Below are 15,151 nucleotides of genomic sequence, written 5' to 3' on the forward strand. Positions count from 1 at the left end.
TGGTTAGGACTCCTCAGGTAGTGCTTGTAAACATTTCAGAAACTTTGAATGTTTGTCTCTGGTACCTTTCTCTGGTTCTTCTCTGTTCAGGCGACTGTGGAGTAGCTGGAGGGAAAAGTCTCGTGACACAGAATTCAGGCCTTCCTCCTGCAGGATGGACAAGGCTTCCAGCGGCAACTCCAGCAACTTCCTGTCTGCCAGCAACACCAAATACTCCCCTGGTTCTGCTGGTAGTCTAACTAATGCACAAACACATACACAGCAAAAACATCTTGACATATATTGTATACTTCATGACACCAAAAAAGTATTTGAGGTGTAGTTGCTGTGTTGAGTGTGAAATAAAATTGTATCACATTATTTCACACATATAGCAACAACACTGGCCTGAGGGGGGCGAGCTGCAGCTTGCTTGAATAGAAACCTGCTGACAGGGTGCCAATACACAGATAGGAATCACAGCAGATGTTGGAATGGTTGTCTGTATGATACACTGTATAGATAACCATAAGGCCCTCAGGCCGTCACAGACACAAGCAAGCTCACAACATGCTCTCCCTTTACCTGAGCTCCCTTTCTCTTCTTTATCTTTGGTTTTGGTCATCTCAGAGACTGGCAGTGATGCATCCTGGGGCCTGAGGAGGGAAGGATAATCAGGCGAGGATCAGTACACTGCCTTATGTCTGACAAGAATGCTAGATAGAACCAGATAGTGCATGATGTGAAAACGTATACAACAGAGATGAACAGACAAACCAGTCTCTCTTTGTTTTGAACTCAAACTTGAAAAGACTTTTCTTACAGTGGACATTTGTACCCGCCACAGTGGCAAAACCTCACTTCAAAGTAGCAAAGTTTCCTTCCTTAGGCTAAGAAAACTAAATTAAATTTAACAAGCCTTTGTAGTGGACAAAGTGGGGAATCTGATGGCACATACACTACTTCACCTTAAGCAGGAGAAGTCAAACTGTGTGAGGAGTGGATTCAAATAGTCTTCCATATCTTGTACGATTTCTCTGAACGTTTGTTCTGTGGCAGTTTTCTGTAAGAGAGAACAACAATAAAGAGAAGGGAGTTCAGTAGCTGTAATGCAGTATTCATTGTCTCAGGCCCCTGATTACTTTCATACACATCTATTGCATCAACACAATGCTGGATGAAGAAGTCAGCCAAGCGAGCAGGGGCATGAGATGATGATAATAACAGTGGAGTGAGTTTATTTATGAGGCTGGCAGTGGATAATGTTAATAGAGTGAAAGAAGCTCAGAGGTCTCAACAAGACATACACGGGGAAAAACTTGATGCTCCTGAGAGGCCTCCAGCCTGCCCTCAGCTCCCTGCCAACAGGCTTCCTTGAGGAGGGCATGTCTGGTCTCCTGGCCAAAGGCCCAAATCCGCTCCCTCAGTGCCAGCAGAGCCCGCGGGCAGACTGAAACCTTGGCCACCCCAGAGCACGCCAGGGTACCTGCAACAACAGAACTGACACACAATCAGACATGCAGACTCACAGACACATTCAGGCCTTGTAATTGGTCCCGGTGAGAACCTCCCCCTCCCTTTCCTCCCCCTGCTCCTTTGAAAGAGCTCCCTCTCTCTTCTTCTGTCTCATCTTGTTTTTTCCTTAACTGTCTTCTCTGTTTCATGAATATGTCCTAATTCTCAGGCAATGGGTTTAGAGCCCTTTTTTCCATAATGCTTACTTCTTATGTGAGAGTAGTCCCAGGAAAGGTCATGTAAGCAGGTGTTACAGTATGCTAATACCCTGTGATGACTTATGAAAGCTGGTGTTTCATGCCAGGCCAGTAGCACAGAGGTCAAAGGGAAATTCATGAAATTTGTTTTGCACTGTGTCTCCTTTTCCTCGCTCCTTGTCTTCATTAAAACTGAACTTTTCATCTACCCTGCAGATAAATGTTACATGGTAATACTCAATTTCTTAGGCTCAATTTAAATGCTGACAACAAAGCTTCATGCAGCCTGGTATGCGTGCTGAGGACCATATTCCCAAGGGCTGTGGAACAAATTACTGTCTAATTGTGAACACTGGTTTAAAAATGTACAAGCACGTCACCTGTAACTTGCGCAGTCTTTCCTTTTTGATTTGGAGCTTTGGTCATCTCATAAAAGGCCCCATAAAGTTCTGACCTGAAACCAAAACACGTGGTTATTTAAGATAAAGCTATATAAATGCAGTCCATATCTATCTGCAAGTAAAATACAGTAGTGTAAACCATCGGCCCTCTAGTGGCAGAAGTAAAACACTGCAAGCCCCTTCTGCTCTAGATATGACTGTAGCCGGGATCTAATGTGACTTGTGTGACTTGCAGTCATTAACGTATATATGATGAAACGTGGAGAAAGAAAAGGACAGAATTTTCAGGATGGCAAAACAACAGAAATAGTGAGAGAAAACAGCAGAGAACAAAATTGAAATTACCCATCTTCAGAGTGCTGAAGCAGCAAAATCTTCAGGTTGGGTGGAAGCTCCGCAAGGATGTTCAGGTGGCTGGGACTGATGGTCAGATGGCTGAATGACTGCAAACAGGAAGTAATTTTCAGATGACACATTTAACAACTGTTATACAAATTTGAAATGCCTTTGAAATAGTCTTTTTACTTTATTTGAATTAAGATTTTTAGAGAAATTAATTCAGAAGGACCATTTAATCGTATCAAAATTTAAAAGGATTGTGAAAATGGGCAAGTGATTTGGTATGGACAGTAGGGACAAGGTGCTGCTCAATTGTTCCACTAATATTTTTACAGATCTTAAAAGATCAACGATTAAAAAATGCACTATTTTGTGAGACATTGGGATATCTCGTTGAAGCACTCACAGTAGTACTAGCATCATAAATGTGATGAATGAAAGGCTGTTTTAAAGCAGTTAGTATTCTGCTTTCTACTTTTCTAATTTACACACACTGAAGGATTAAAAATGTCTTTTCTGAATAAAAACATCATCACTTAACTAATATTATATCTAAATTTTAGCTGTTTGCTAATTCCTGATCAATGCTTGGACTATTCATCAAATTTTATTACCTGGCGAAAATGCTTCCTGAAAGAGAATCAGGTCCTTTCATTCAGTGAAGTTACAGCTAAGCTGTTCTGTATTCAATCCAGTCATTTATCATCTTTAACATTACTAATGTGTAGAGTTGGTTTTTATTTATTGCCAAAGTTAAAAACATTCCTATGCCCTTGATATTTATATAAACATCTAAATTATTATCTAAATTATTAAAGCTGATTAGAAGAGCACCTTTAATTAAGACTTCCAGACAAACCAGACATAGGAAAGTCTGAGATAAGTTTTTACTTTGTCATGGAGATCATGAAGAGCATATTTTCAGGTTTAATTGCTTCTGAAGTCATAATTGTTTCTGTTAATAAAATATTTAAACGAACTACTTAACTTGAGTTAAATTAAGGACTATAATCATAATCATATAATCAGTTACAAGCTACACCACTAATGTCAATTATAAGGCAATTATTTAATTCTGTTGCCACTTTTACCACATTAACATTCCAAAATACTCATCTGCCTTTCAGGGGCAGGTTTCATGTAACTTCTTTCACGAGGCCAACAAGCTGCCATACATAACAGCCACTGTACATGTTGATGTGACATAAAAACTTTGAAAAAGAGGTGTATCTGCAGCCTGGCTACTTTGTGTGACTTTAGAATTCTACTGTACATTCAGAGCAAAGGCACCAATATCGTGTACCCATCAAGGGAGTTTACCAAGCTGAGTGTGACAGCATCCATAAATCATGAGTGGGGAGGTTTGGTGACCCAGTACCTTAGAGAGGCTATTGAGGGAGTCCTCCACCCCCTTCAGCATGTTGCTGGGCCTCTCCTCCTGAGAAATGAGCAGTTTCCTGTGTAGGCTGAGCAAAGCAGAGAGCTGGGACACACCAGTGTCAGCACAGGCAGAACTTAGGACCTCAGCCATTGTAGCAGCAGTACAGCAGCTCTGGGAGTAAAACAGAAGATGGATGAAGGAGCTGTTCTGTAATAGCTGGAATTATAGTGGGTGATGATATCCTGAAGAAAACCATTAAGTAAGTGAGGGTGATGTGTGGGTACAGATGTAAGGGACTGTGTTGTGCATACAGCAACCTGTGTGTCTACGCTGTAGGTCAGTGGCAGCGTATGGACCCCTGTTTCATATTATGAATTACATGTAGAATTTCAACAGTGCGCAAAACAGTGATGGGATTGAAAGTGAAACTTGAGGTAACACTTTACGCTTTATAAACCATTTATTAAACAATTGTTTATTGTAAAGTAGCAACTGATGTTTATAAAACTTTACAATTGCTTAAAGGTGCAATATGTAAGAAATTTTGTTGAAGACATTTAAAAAGTAACTAAAATTATCAACAGAATGTGAAGAAATTACAGTTTTGACATTATATAGAAACATCAATGTATTGTGTTGCAGAGATATCTACGGAAGTTAGCATGCTAATCAGCTAGCCCCAGTGTGGCCTTTTTCAGTATACCACTCCGAGCCCCCACTCCAGTGTGCTAGCTGCACAGCTAACTGAGCTAACTAGCTAAGACTGTCCACAGTTAGCAGCAGTTAGCCATCACTATGGTGATATGTTGCCTTTTATTTGTAGAAATTTAAGAGGAGGCCAATTCTTACATATTGCACCTTAACATAAATAGCTTCTAAGGCATATCATTGTTTGTTAACAGTAAAATAACGATTGACTGAAGTTTAATTAAACTATCTGTTAATGATGGCTATTATAAAGTTTTACCAAACAGGATGATTGGCATGTAATCTCTCTACATTATACAAACACTGCATGTTCATGACACTCACACACTGTAGAAAGAAAATGCACATTTTTTATCTTATGCACAATACCTGAAACACGGCAAGATGTTGACCTGCCACTGCAGGATCGGACTGGCCATGACACTCCAACATGTTGAGAGAAGCATCAGCAAGGATGGAGAGGGGCAGCTTGTGTTGGAGACACAGGCTGACTGCTTCACTCAGTGCCTTACTGGCCTGTGCCAACAGCTGCTGGGCTCTATGCCTCCTCTGCTGCAGAGACATCAGTCACACACAAAAAGCACAGGCAGATTAACATCCCTATTCGGTTAAAATTCAATGCAAGTACAAGTCTATCATAATCAGTCAAACATTCACTGGTACAGTACACATTTAAGCATTTTATACTGCATACATACATGTAAATTACAACATCATATCTATTATTCTAAGTTGTTGTAATCATTCCTTCTCACCACACAGGCCATTAAGACACTGTTTCTTATATCTTCAATGTAGGTATTCATACTTTTTGCTCCTGATAAGGCTGGAATGTTTTATGATATTTTGACAAGTTTGCTGTATCTGGCAACAGTACTATTAAGTCTCCCAATGGCAAAAGTACAATAAATGAACTTATTGAAGCTGTCTGTGAAGGCATTCATCTCATTTTGATACCTAGATATTAAAAATAACACGTGTAATTTTACAGTAGTTCATCTCAGGCACCCCAGTGAACACTCAACCTTACGTTATCAATTTAATCTTACTTAATATTCCCAAACGTTGCCATATAAATAATACATTACCCCATTTTATTCTGTGCCTAGTTTGATGTTGACAGTAGATCTCTGCACTGACTTTCAATATCAGAACTATGCAGAGCACCCAAAAATGTACCTCTGGGGGATTTGGGATGTGATGTGAACCTCAGTATAAAGACCTTAGATTAGAGATGAGTCAGAAGTAATGGGGTCACTTGTCAGGAGGTATGTACCTGCAGCTCAGCACTTTTGGCAGAGGTCACCCTCTGCTCTCTTCTGCTTGATCCTCTGTCTTTCTCTGAATCCTCCTCCTCCTCGGAAACAGCTTTAGGGTCAGACCGGGGCCCCTTCTGAACAAAGTTAGTTCAAGATCACAGAACAGTGATCGTGATTAGTAATAAAATCCCATCATGACCATAAACCATGAAAACCTGGGCTTTTCTGTCTTATGTAAGCAGGAATCCCTCTTTTTGATCCCTATAAGATTTTCAGCCTGTTTTTTCAGGTTACTGTCAATTCGTGTGTATGTGTGTGCCGCAAATAAAATCCCCTCAGATTTATAACTTCCATTGTCAAGTGTTTTGATCTTAAGTGATTTCTGTCTGGTACGTAATTTATTTCTTAAGGCTAAAGGATAAGGATTAATTTATCTGTCATTTTACATCACCAGGCTTGCAAAACGAAACTAAGTTTAAGTCCCTTTATGCAACATAGAAAAAAAACAAAAAACAAAATGTATTATAGAGTGGAGTGCAAATGATGAATTAAGGAGTCTCACAGCCTACCCTCTCTCTGAAATTACATAGTGCAGATACAAGTGGTAGATGGGTGGAGTGGCTGAGACAGAGACACAACTCACCCTATTACAAGACACTGTACAATCAAAATGACTTTGTAGCTGTTATTTCAAGGTATAAAGTTAATGACATAAAAACCATGATCAGGGGTGGGGAAAGATGTCAGGGAACAAAAGTAAATAAATACTAGATATGCAAGCTGATTACTCAGTTGCACTAATTAGACAGATGATGAATGTCACATGAGCAACTTAACATACTTAGACGTGGTTAGACCACACTTCAAGGAGGACTTTAATTTAATTTCTGGACTCAGATAAACAGATTACATCTTGTTTCCAATAGTCTGTTTTCCATATCTAATTAATTCAATACATTTCTGATATTCCCTTGTTCATCTCTAAATAATATATCAAATTCTATAATTTTCTATCTGGAACACAGTGCCTGTGAGAACCCTGATATGTATACATGAGCCTCATGTGTAAATGTATATATGAACACTTGTGTTGTCTACCTGTTTACGTCTGTCCCAGAGAGCGCACAGATAAACTGGATCCTCCTGTACAGCCAGCAGTCTGAGGTACTTTCCCAGCAGACTCAGACAGAGAGCTCTAGTCTCCGTGTTGTCCAGGGAGCGAGAACTGACTGCAGCCAGCTGGCCCAGAGCCACCTGCCCCAGGGTACTGCCCACACTCATCCATTCCTGGACAACACACAGGGAAGTTAAGGTCAAATGAGGAGATGGGTCACAGGCAATGTACTTACTTGTACTATCATCTGTCAGACAAGTATTTGGATTAACATTTCTTTCTTTTTCACCCGGAAAATCTATTACAAAAGCTATTCAAAGGCAGCATTGTAAGAGGAGGAAGAGGAGTGGTGTCTGTGGAGAAAACATGAATAAGTACTCTGGCTTTACATTTATCTTAACAAATACTGATCTCCTGTAGTATAAAGACAAAGTGAAGTGAGACAAAGAGGAAGAAGGAGAGAATAGAAAAGAGAATATAAATGGAAATATACAGTACAGGTACATGAAAAATAACAGAACTTTATCAGCTCTTTATAATTCTGTCTATTATAAAATCCAGTATAAGCACTCATGGATGACCACACTTGTGCTCAAAGCATAAAACACTTCTCAGCCTCCAAATCTAAACAATTAATATTATATGAGCAATTTGCAATGTAGAGTTCTGCTTGATGCAATTGCTCGATTGCTAACATGTAATGTGGCTTAGTGGTAATAAGTCCAGTCAGAATAGAGAAAATTCTTAATGTAGTGTAACAGTCACATGATTTTAGGGTAGTCTAAGGGGTAAATTTCTCTGGAAAAGCAAATCTTCATTTTTGTTTTAAAATTGCATTATTAGGGGGAAAATATGTTTTAATAAATGTTGGATATGTTCTCTGTTTTCTTGTGGAGCATTAGTTCGGAGTTGAGTGAGTGTTTGCTATCCCACTCTCTGCAACTTTTCAAACATTTTATGAACACAATTGTTTCCCAAACCCAGCCCACAAAAAAGAAATCCTAAATAAATATTCTGAATGACTGAAAATTCCGAGCAGTGGTGTCCCAAATTAACATCGGTGGAAAGCTAACTTGGAAAGTTGGCTTGCTGCTGTGCTTGTTCGGTTATAACAGTGATATAAATAGACAGCTGTTTGTCCTGGCATCCTCTTTCAAAGCCAATAAATCAGTTTCAATAAGAAGAAATTAAGAGTGGGGCTGGTAAGGAAAACGCCCTGAGAGCAAACAGAGAAGCTAAATAAATGCTTAATTATTGGTTAGCCACAAGGGATTTGCTCTCAAGAGTACAATTAGTTAAGTTCATACATATGTATTATAACCTAAACTGCTCATGTTCAGTGTAACAAATACATATGACATCTTATGAAATGACCTTAAAGTGTGCCAAGTCTGATTATGTCTAAACAAATACAAAATGTCAAATTTGACCCAGGTTTGAGCTGCCGGTGTGCACAGTCTAACCTCTTCTATGGAGTTTGGTTCGGGTGTGCAGCGTGTAAATTCCTCCACTGCTATCTCAGCAGCGGTCTTCCTCTGCCGGGCCAGAGCTTGCCGTTTCTTCTCAGCACAGTGCTCCTCCAGCATTGCCAGACAAAATTCTGCTAGGGTCAGTCGCAGACGCAGCAGCCTCCGCATGGCTGCCAGAGACAGTCCATGACTCTGACAAGGACGAAGTATAAAATTCAAATATGAGAAAATGCACTCAAAATTGAAAGCAAATATGCTGAGAAAACTGTAACACACACCAAATATACACATGAGCATATATGAGTCATGAGGCAGGCAACCAGTGATGGAAATGGCCACACGTTGTTGGGGGAACAGCGATGGCCTTTTTTCTATTTAGGCTTTTAAGTATTTCCACTTAAACTTGTCTATTCCCCATTTTGAGTGATGTGTGATTTACAATTTATTTATTTTAGTTTGAGCATTTTAAATTTCATTTTTGTCATTTACTCACTTTACATTTTCAAATGATCATTTTTACATTTTTAAATGAGCTTTTTCTGTTTAATTTTTCTTTTTCTTTTTAAGTTCATATATGGACTGATTATTTGTGTAAAATTTCCCTTTTGGGCTTGAAAATATCAAAAAATATCTCCCATACAGAGGATGCTCTGAGCACTCTCAAACTGGAACTATGAATTTCTGAACAACCATTTTTAGATGAATTCATGAAAGCACCCATATTTATAGCCCATCAATCAGCCAGCTAAAAGTTACTTTTAATCATTAAAACATGTTTGTACAGTTAAATGTATAACACACCTGAGGCAGATGGGGAAGTGAGAGATGGACTACAACCTCGGCAGACATCTTTTTCCCGCCTGTATGTTTGTGATGCACTCTTGCTAGATGTTTGGAGAGTTTGCTTATGTTTCCATCCTTAATTGCAAAAGACTTAGTGGCAACTAGCATTGCTCGCATCAACTCTAGAGAAGTTTAATCAGACTTTTGCACACTGTTATCACAGCTGAGTCTCTGTGTCTATGTCTGCGTGGAGGCTGAGAGGGCTACCCCACCTTGGTGCATTGCACAGATGACAAAAGAAAAAGAGATCCCTCTTCTGGACTGGAAAATACATGAAAGTCTAAATTTCTTCAATACTGACAGCAGCACCCATTGAAATATTGAATCTTAGGGGGAATGCCTGCGTTTCCCCTCGTTTCCCCATTTCTACCACTGCAAGCAGCTCAAGTTTTAATGATAAAGAAAATTCCACTGTACGCTTTCCGATTTAAATAAGCTGCCAACCTGAAATCAGAAACTCCTTCTCTTAATAATGATGAAAAGTCTGACTACTTAAAATGGTAATTGAAAACAATTATTCTAAAGTGGTGGGTTAGGGTGCAAGAGTGGACTGTGATGATGAGTTCACAGACAAATAGCAGCTTAAGCAAGATGTGTGATCAGATTTCATGAGACATGAAGGCAGACATGAAGAAAAACTTGGGCTGAAAACCACTAATTTAGACAAAAAGACGTGAATATGCCCCAGCTCAAGAAGTTGAATAAATGGGCAAGATTTCAGTGAGTACAGCTGTTGTCCCTTTGTATCTAAGGCGGGTTGGATGTCAAAACTTACAAGTGCAGCAGCACCATCTGCTGAGAGCACATTGTCACAATCCAGCTTCCCATGTCTGAGTCAAATATCCACTCAATATTTAATCAAAACCTCAATAGAAGAAGATTTTGCAGCAGGTGTGAGAGTTGTTCAATCAATCTTTCTTTCATGATTCTATCAACATGGAAATCAAGGCTGCAGCCTGTGTTTTGCCAGTCCATCTCTGGCACTGAAGCCCTCAGATAACCTCATCTGTATGAGAGCTTGTATTGTGTCTGGATAAAATATGATTCTAACACCCATCTGCTGTTGACAAGTGAAAGTAATGAAGGCTTTATCTGTTTGTGTCAGAACATAGTTAGACTGTGGCCCGAGATCTAAACAACAATACACACACAAATATTTAGCAAAGATGTCAGACAGCCCAGAACCGCAGAATATGACAGTGGCACAACGGGGCCTTAATAACCTCATGCAGCTGCTTAATTGTGATTCGGTCAATTAGACTGTTTAGGAAATGAACAGGCAGACAGCACAAACAAAGCCTCTCTGTCATTTAGCCATGAACAGGGCTTTTCATAGGAGAGCCTTTTCTTCTCACAACATGCTCAGATAGCTCTGTAAATAGGATCAAACATTTTGCCATCTGCACATTTCCATTATGGGCCAACAATTTTACCCAGAAATCAGCTTCTGAGTGTAACAGCCAAGCAAATGCACTTACACAATTGTTCACAGCATTTATTTTAAGAATTACTGTAGTAATGCTTTCTCCTCTGCCAAGTAAGTCATTTCTGGTGTTAATTTTCAGCCACATTCTCTGCTGATGAGTATCCTCAAAAGAAAGTCAAGCAGTTATAACTGGTTAGTAGTGTGGATAATAGAAGACAGAATGCAGCTCAGAACTTTTGAGAGCCTCCCAAAGTTTTCGAAAGATTATCATTACAATGAAAGATGGATTTTCAAGGAGCAGGCATGCATTTTATCTACCTCCTCCTGCGAGGGGAGCAGCCTCTGAGCATTCAGCGCCGCATGTTCCTGCTCTGTAACAGCTTGCTGCATTTGGGAGAGGCTGTCGAGCAGGAAGCGCTGTTTGTCCTCTGCAGAGCTAGTGAGGTTGGCTAGGATTCTGTGGAGCAATAATATTAAGGGTTGAAAAGAGAGAAAACAAAGTGGGGTTGTGTGAGTGAGAAAACAGATGTACCAAGTGAAATTGAGTATATGAGACTAAATTGGGTTTCATACAAGAAACACTACGACAAACTAATTCTTATTTGGCGGGTCATTTTCTTGTGAATTTTCTCTTAGGTACAAACACAATTCACAAGTGGCCCAAACCTGATGATGAGTCATGGACAGATAGTCTGCCTTTGTCAACTGGTTAGAAAAAAAGCATAATCATTTGACTTGAAAATATACTGTCTCTGAATGGAATACACATGGTACCAAGATTAATTAAAATAAAACACTGTATAGTGACCATATAACTAAGACAAACTTTAAGGTGCTACTTGCAAGAATTTTAGATTTAAACTAAAAAAAAAAATCACTGAAATTATCAGAGAATGTGAAAAAATAAGAATTTTGATGTCATGTCAAAGATTTTATTGTGTTACAGAGATATCTACTAAAGTTAGCATGCTATTCCGTTAGCACCGGCTCATTGTTTCTCCTACTATCACTCCGACCCCCAAGCCCGGACTGCTAACTGCATAGCTAACTAAGCTAACAAGTTGACGGCAGCTACAGTTAGCAGCAGTTGGCAGTTACTCTGTTGATATGCTGCCCATCCATTTGTTTGGAATATGAAATCCAAGAGGTGGCCAATTCTTGCATACTACAACTTTAATGTAAAATGAATGTTCTGCTCACCATATCATCATCATAGCTTGCCAATTAACTGAGATGTTTTACAGATGATTAGTTGGCATGTTTTGGCACAGCAACTAATACAGTGCAATAGTTGTTAGAGAATTCTTATACTCGGACTGCTGCCTCAGGGTCTATGTCTATGCAGGTCACTGTCCAGTATCATCATCTGTTGCATAGACAGTGTAACATCACCTAATGCAGACCTCATATTAGTCATGGATGTTCTGCTTCAGAAAGACATTTTTTAAGCATCTAAATTAATGTCAGACCATTCACTCTTCAGTTCTGTCGCACTACAGCGCTGCTCTAATGGCACACTGTTTAACGCTGTATTCAAAGTGTTTTTTAATTGTTTTGGGTCCTCTGATCATCGACTGACACTGCTAAACTAATTATCTTTTTGTTTGCTAATTTTTGACAGCTGGACTTGAAACCCCACGGTGTGAAAATGAACAGTTGGCCTGATATGACAATGATAGTGGTGTCCATTGTGTTCATCACCAAATCAAACAAACGCACACCTCTTCATGAACAGGTGGCGTTCATCAGGCTAAAGTAAATTATTTTATTTTAGTTTGTACAGTTAAGGGAGATTGGTAAATCCAACTTAAAAACGCTGCCATGATAAAAATCGGCACAGAAAAAGTAAGAAAGGTTCAGGATGATTCACTTTCATGAATATGAAAATGTTCTTGCAAGGGGTTGACTGTGTATAAGTCTGGTGTAGGTGTTATAGTAGTACAACATAATTCTTAAAGGATAAGTTCACCCAAAAAGGAAAATTCAGTCAATATCTACTCACCCTCATGCCTATGGAAAGTCGGGTGAAGTTCACAAAACATTTCTGGAGCTTCACATCAAAAAGTGTTGCAGTTGTCTCCTATTCTCTATTTTCTATCAGCATGGGGGTGAATAGATAATTACTTAATTTTCATTTATGGTGAACTTATCCTTGAAGTTAAACTTTTATGTGCTGCTGCACATAAAACATGAACATGCACTGAGGCAAATCAAAAATTATATTTGCACATGGCATAGTATATAGTTTAAAGAATATCCCATTTATAATGACTCTAACATTCATGTCTGGTCTAATTCCTGGCTGACTAACCTTAAACCTTGTGCATACTCGACTTGTGCCTCTGCCGCACTTTCTCTATAGCTGAGTTTTGTGAAACCATTGGCACAATCTCTGAGTGTATCACAGGCAGCCGTTAGCGTCCGGACAACCTCGGTGCCAAGTGTCTCTCCAGGTTCACCACCACAAAGGGCATGTATACATTCAATAGCTCCTCTGGAACACAACACAATACAATCCATTAGATCAGAATACACAAATGCCTGTTGAAATCACCACTTACATAAATGGTTAGACATTTGAAACATGATATTTGATATTTAAGGCATGACAATTACATGTTGGAAGTAGGTTTCACATGTTAAAGATAATGTTTTAGCCAGTTGACTTTTGTTGGAGTATACAAATAAGTCTACTGATAACATATTAAGACACAAGGAGGAATATTTACTGAGCTTGTCAGGGCCACACATTTTTGTATACTCCAGAGACTTATACCAATCTCAATTCTCTCACACTGCATGTGTGTCTTACAAAAAAACTGTATGAAGTAAGTGCATGTATCTTTTAAGGTTCACTGTTGTTTAGCCATTTGTTTTAAAGACTGGATTATAGGGTGAAATTTAAAATTAAATTATTTGCTGATGATTACTGTGTATATTCTTTTTATTACTCACATTAAATACTACAGCTCAGAAATTATACACATTTTCATCAAAGACAATGCAGCACTGAAGGTGATGTTAACCAGGAGAAATCACACATTTAGCAGGTTTGACCATAGAGGTTTGTGGTTACCTCATCTCTAATGAAGTGATCAAGAAGGTGATTTCTGGGACTCTGTTTACTTGTTGCTCTAGAAGCAGCTTCAGAGCTCCACAGCCTTGTTTTATAATCTGATCCAACTGTGAAAGAAAAATAAAACACAATGGGAAAAAAATATTCACAACAAAAAATAAATAATCGTACTGTAGAGCGTTGCTACAATGTAGTGATTCTGTACCTTGGCGTGGGCGCCATGGTCTCTCTGGCCGACTACAGCTCTGACCTTGGAGAGGGTCAGCTGGTACCAGAACTCCTCATCCCCACCCAGGTCTTCGGCTTTGTCCAGCAGGATCACAGCCAGGGCATAGTTCTGCTCTTCACAAGCCAGCATGGCCAGACTGAGCAAACTTCTTGCCGTTGCTTTCTGGTCTCCGAGCTCCTTAACAGAGACAATTTGAAAGAAAGTTATAATGGAGCAGAAAATAAGCAGAACATTGCTGCAAATACTTCTAATATTTTATTGAGCATAAATTATCAACCATTAGCAAGACCATCTGTGTCAACAATAAAAACACAACACAACTGTAGAACATATGTGTCAGCATTGAAGATGTATAAAATGGTTCAGTCCGGTTCAGTTCAGTGTTATATTGTCATTTGATTAGACTATATTTTACTATCAGAGTCTGACACTGAGATCTTTTCTTCCAACTAACCATAGCCACCATGTGGGCCTCTGCCAGGAGCTGCCTGGCAGGTTGATAGAGCCCCATGGCAAGGCAAACCTCAGCTTTGTCCAGCCAAATGTCCTGAGCACATGCATCCATACTCTGTCGCCCAGACCAAGCCTTTTCATCCACCTTAACTTCCTAAAAAATCACAAAGATATAGGACAATTCTTTATTGTTCTATATTGACTCAAACTGTAAACAGACAATGATGTTTAGAGCTGTCAACCAATTAACAGGTTGGATTCATTTAAGACACATGGCACTATGTGCACATCCACTGGAAAACATATAGTACATAAACACCACCAAGCAAAAAATGGGTGCAACAGAAAAAACCTTCTTTATGTTATGTGTGTGATAGTGTTTATGCCTCAGTGGCAGAAGATCAACCTCCCGTTAGAGTTTGGAGAGTGGCTTCTGCCACCAGTGTTTATGGAATGAGCATTGTTGATTTCAATATGAAATTCACATCAATAATAGGCTATTGTACAATACTTTACACAAAGAAGGACAAGAAAAGTTATAACCACCCAACTAATTTATTCATTAATTAATAAATAAAAACAAATCCTCATCTCACATAACTGACTTAAGAGTTAATACTCCCTTTATGAGACAAGTAATTTCAATCATAAACCTCACATATTGACCTGCCATCAGTCAGATAAAACTTATCACAGCATAAAATACTGTAATCACTTGTGGGTTACGGTCATCCTCTAAGAAGCAATAAGCCAAGAGTTAAT

The 15,151-nt window shown here is 39.1% G+C and overlaps 1 protein-coding gene across 4 annotated transcripts in view; it reads right to left on the minus strand.

Annotated features, from left to right (window-relative positions):
- Positions 1-15,151, minus strand: part of cfap46 (cilia and flagella associated protein 46) — a 60,776-nt gene that overhangs the window by 11,973 nt on the left and 33,652 nt on the right. For 2 of the 4 annotated variants that reach the window (XM_084376002.1, XM_084376001.1), the window contains exons 35-50: positions 14,391-14,543; positions 13,913-14,113; positions 13,708-13,814; positions 12,943-13,125; positions 10,950-11,088; positions 8,357-8,554; positions 6,878-7,066; positions 5,797-5,913; positions 4,890-5,072; positions 3,810-3,983; positions 2,438-2,535; positions 2,072-2,145; positions 1,287-1,465; positions 948-1,042; positions 565-635; positions 66-239 (exon numbers count right to left, since the gene is read on the minus strand). In XM_084376002.1, coding sequence (XP_084232128.1) covers positions 66-239; positions 565-635; positions 948-1,042; positions 1,287-1,465; positions 2,072-2,145; positions 2,438-2,535; positions 3,810-3,983; positions 4,890-5,072; positions 5,797-5,913; positions 6,878-7,066; positions 8,357-8,554; positions 10,950-11,088; positions 12,943-13,125; positions 13,708-13,814; positions 13,913-14,113; positions 14,391-14,543 — 2,335 coding nt within the window. The other 2 variants (XM_084376003.1, XM_084376004.1) reach the window with 2 other exon arrangements.

This window comes from Pagrus pagrus (genome assembly GCF_965226575.1).
Source record: "Pagrus pagrus genome assembly, chromosome: 15".
NCBI lineage: Eukaryota > Metazoa > Chordata > Actinopteri > Spariformes > Sparidae > Pagrus > Pagrus pagrus.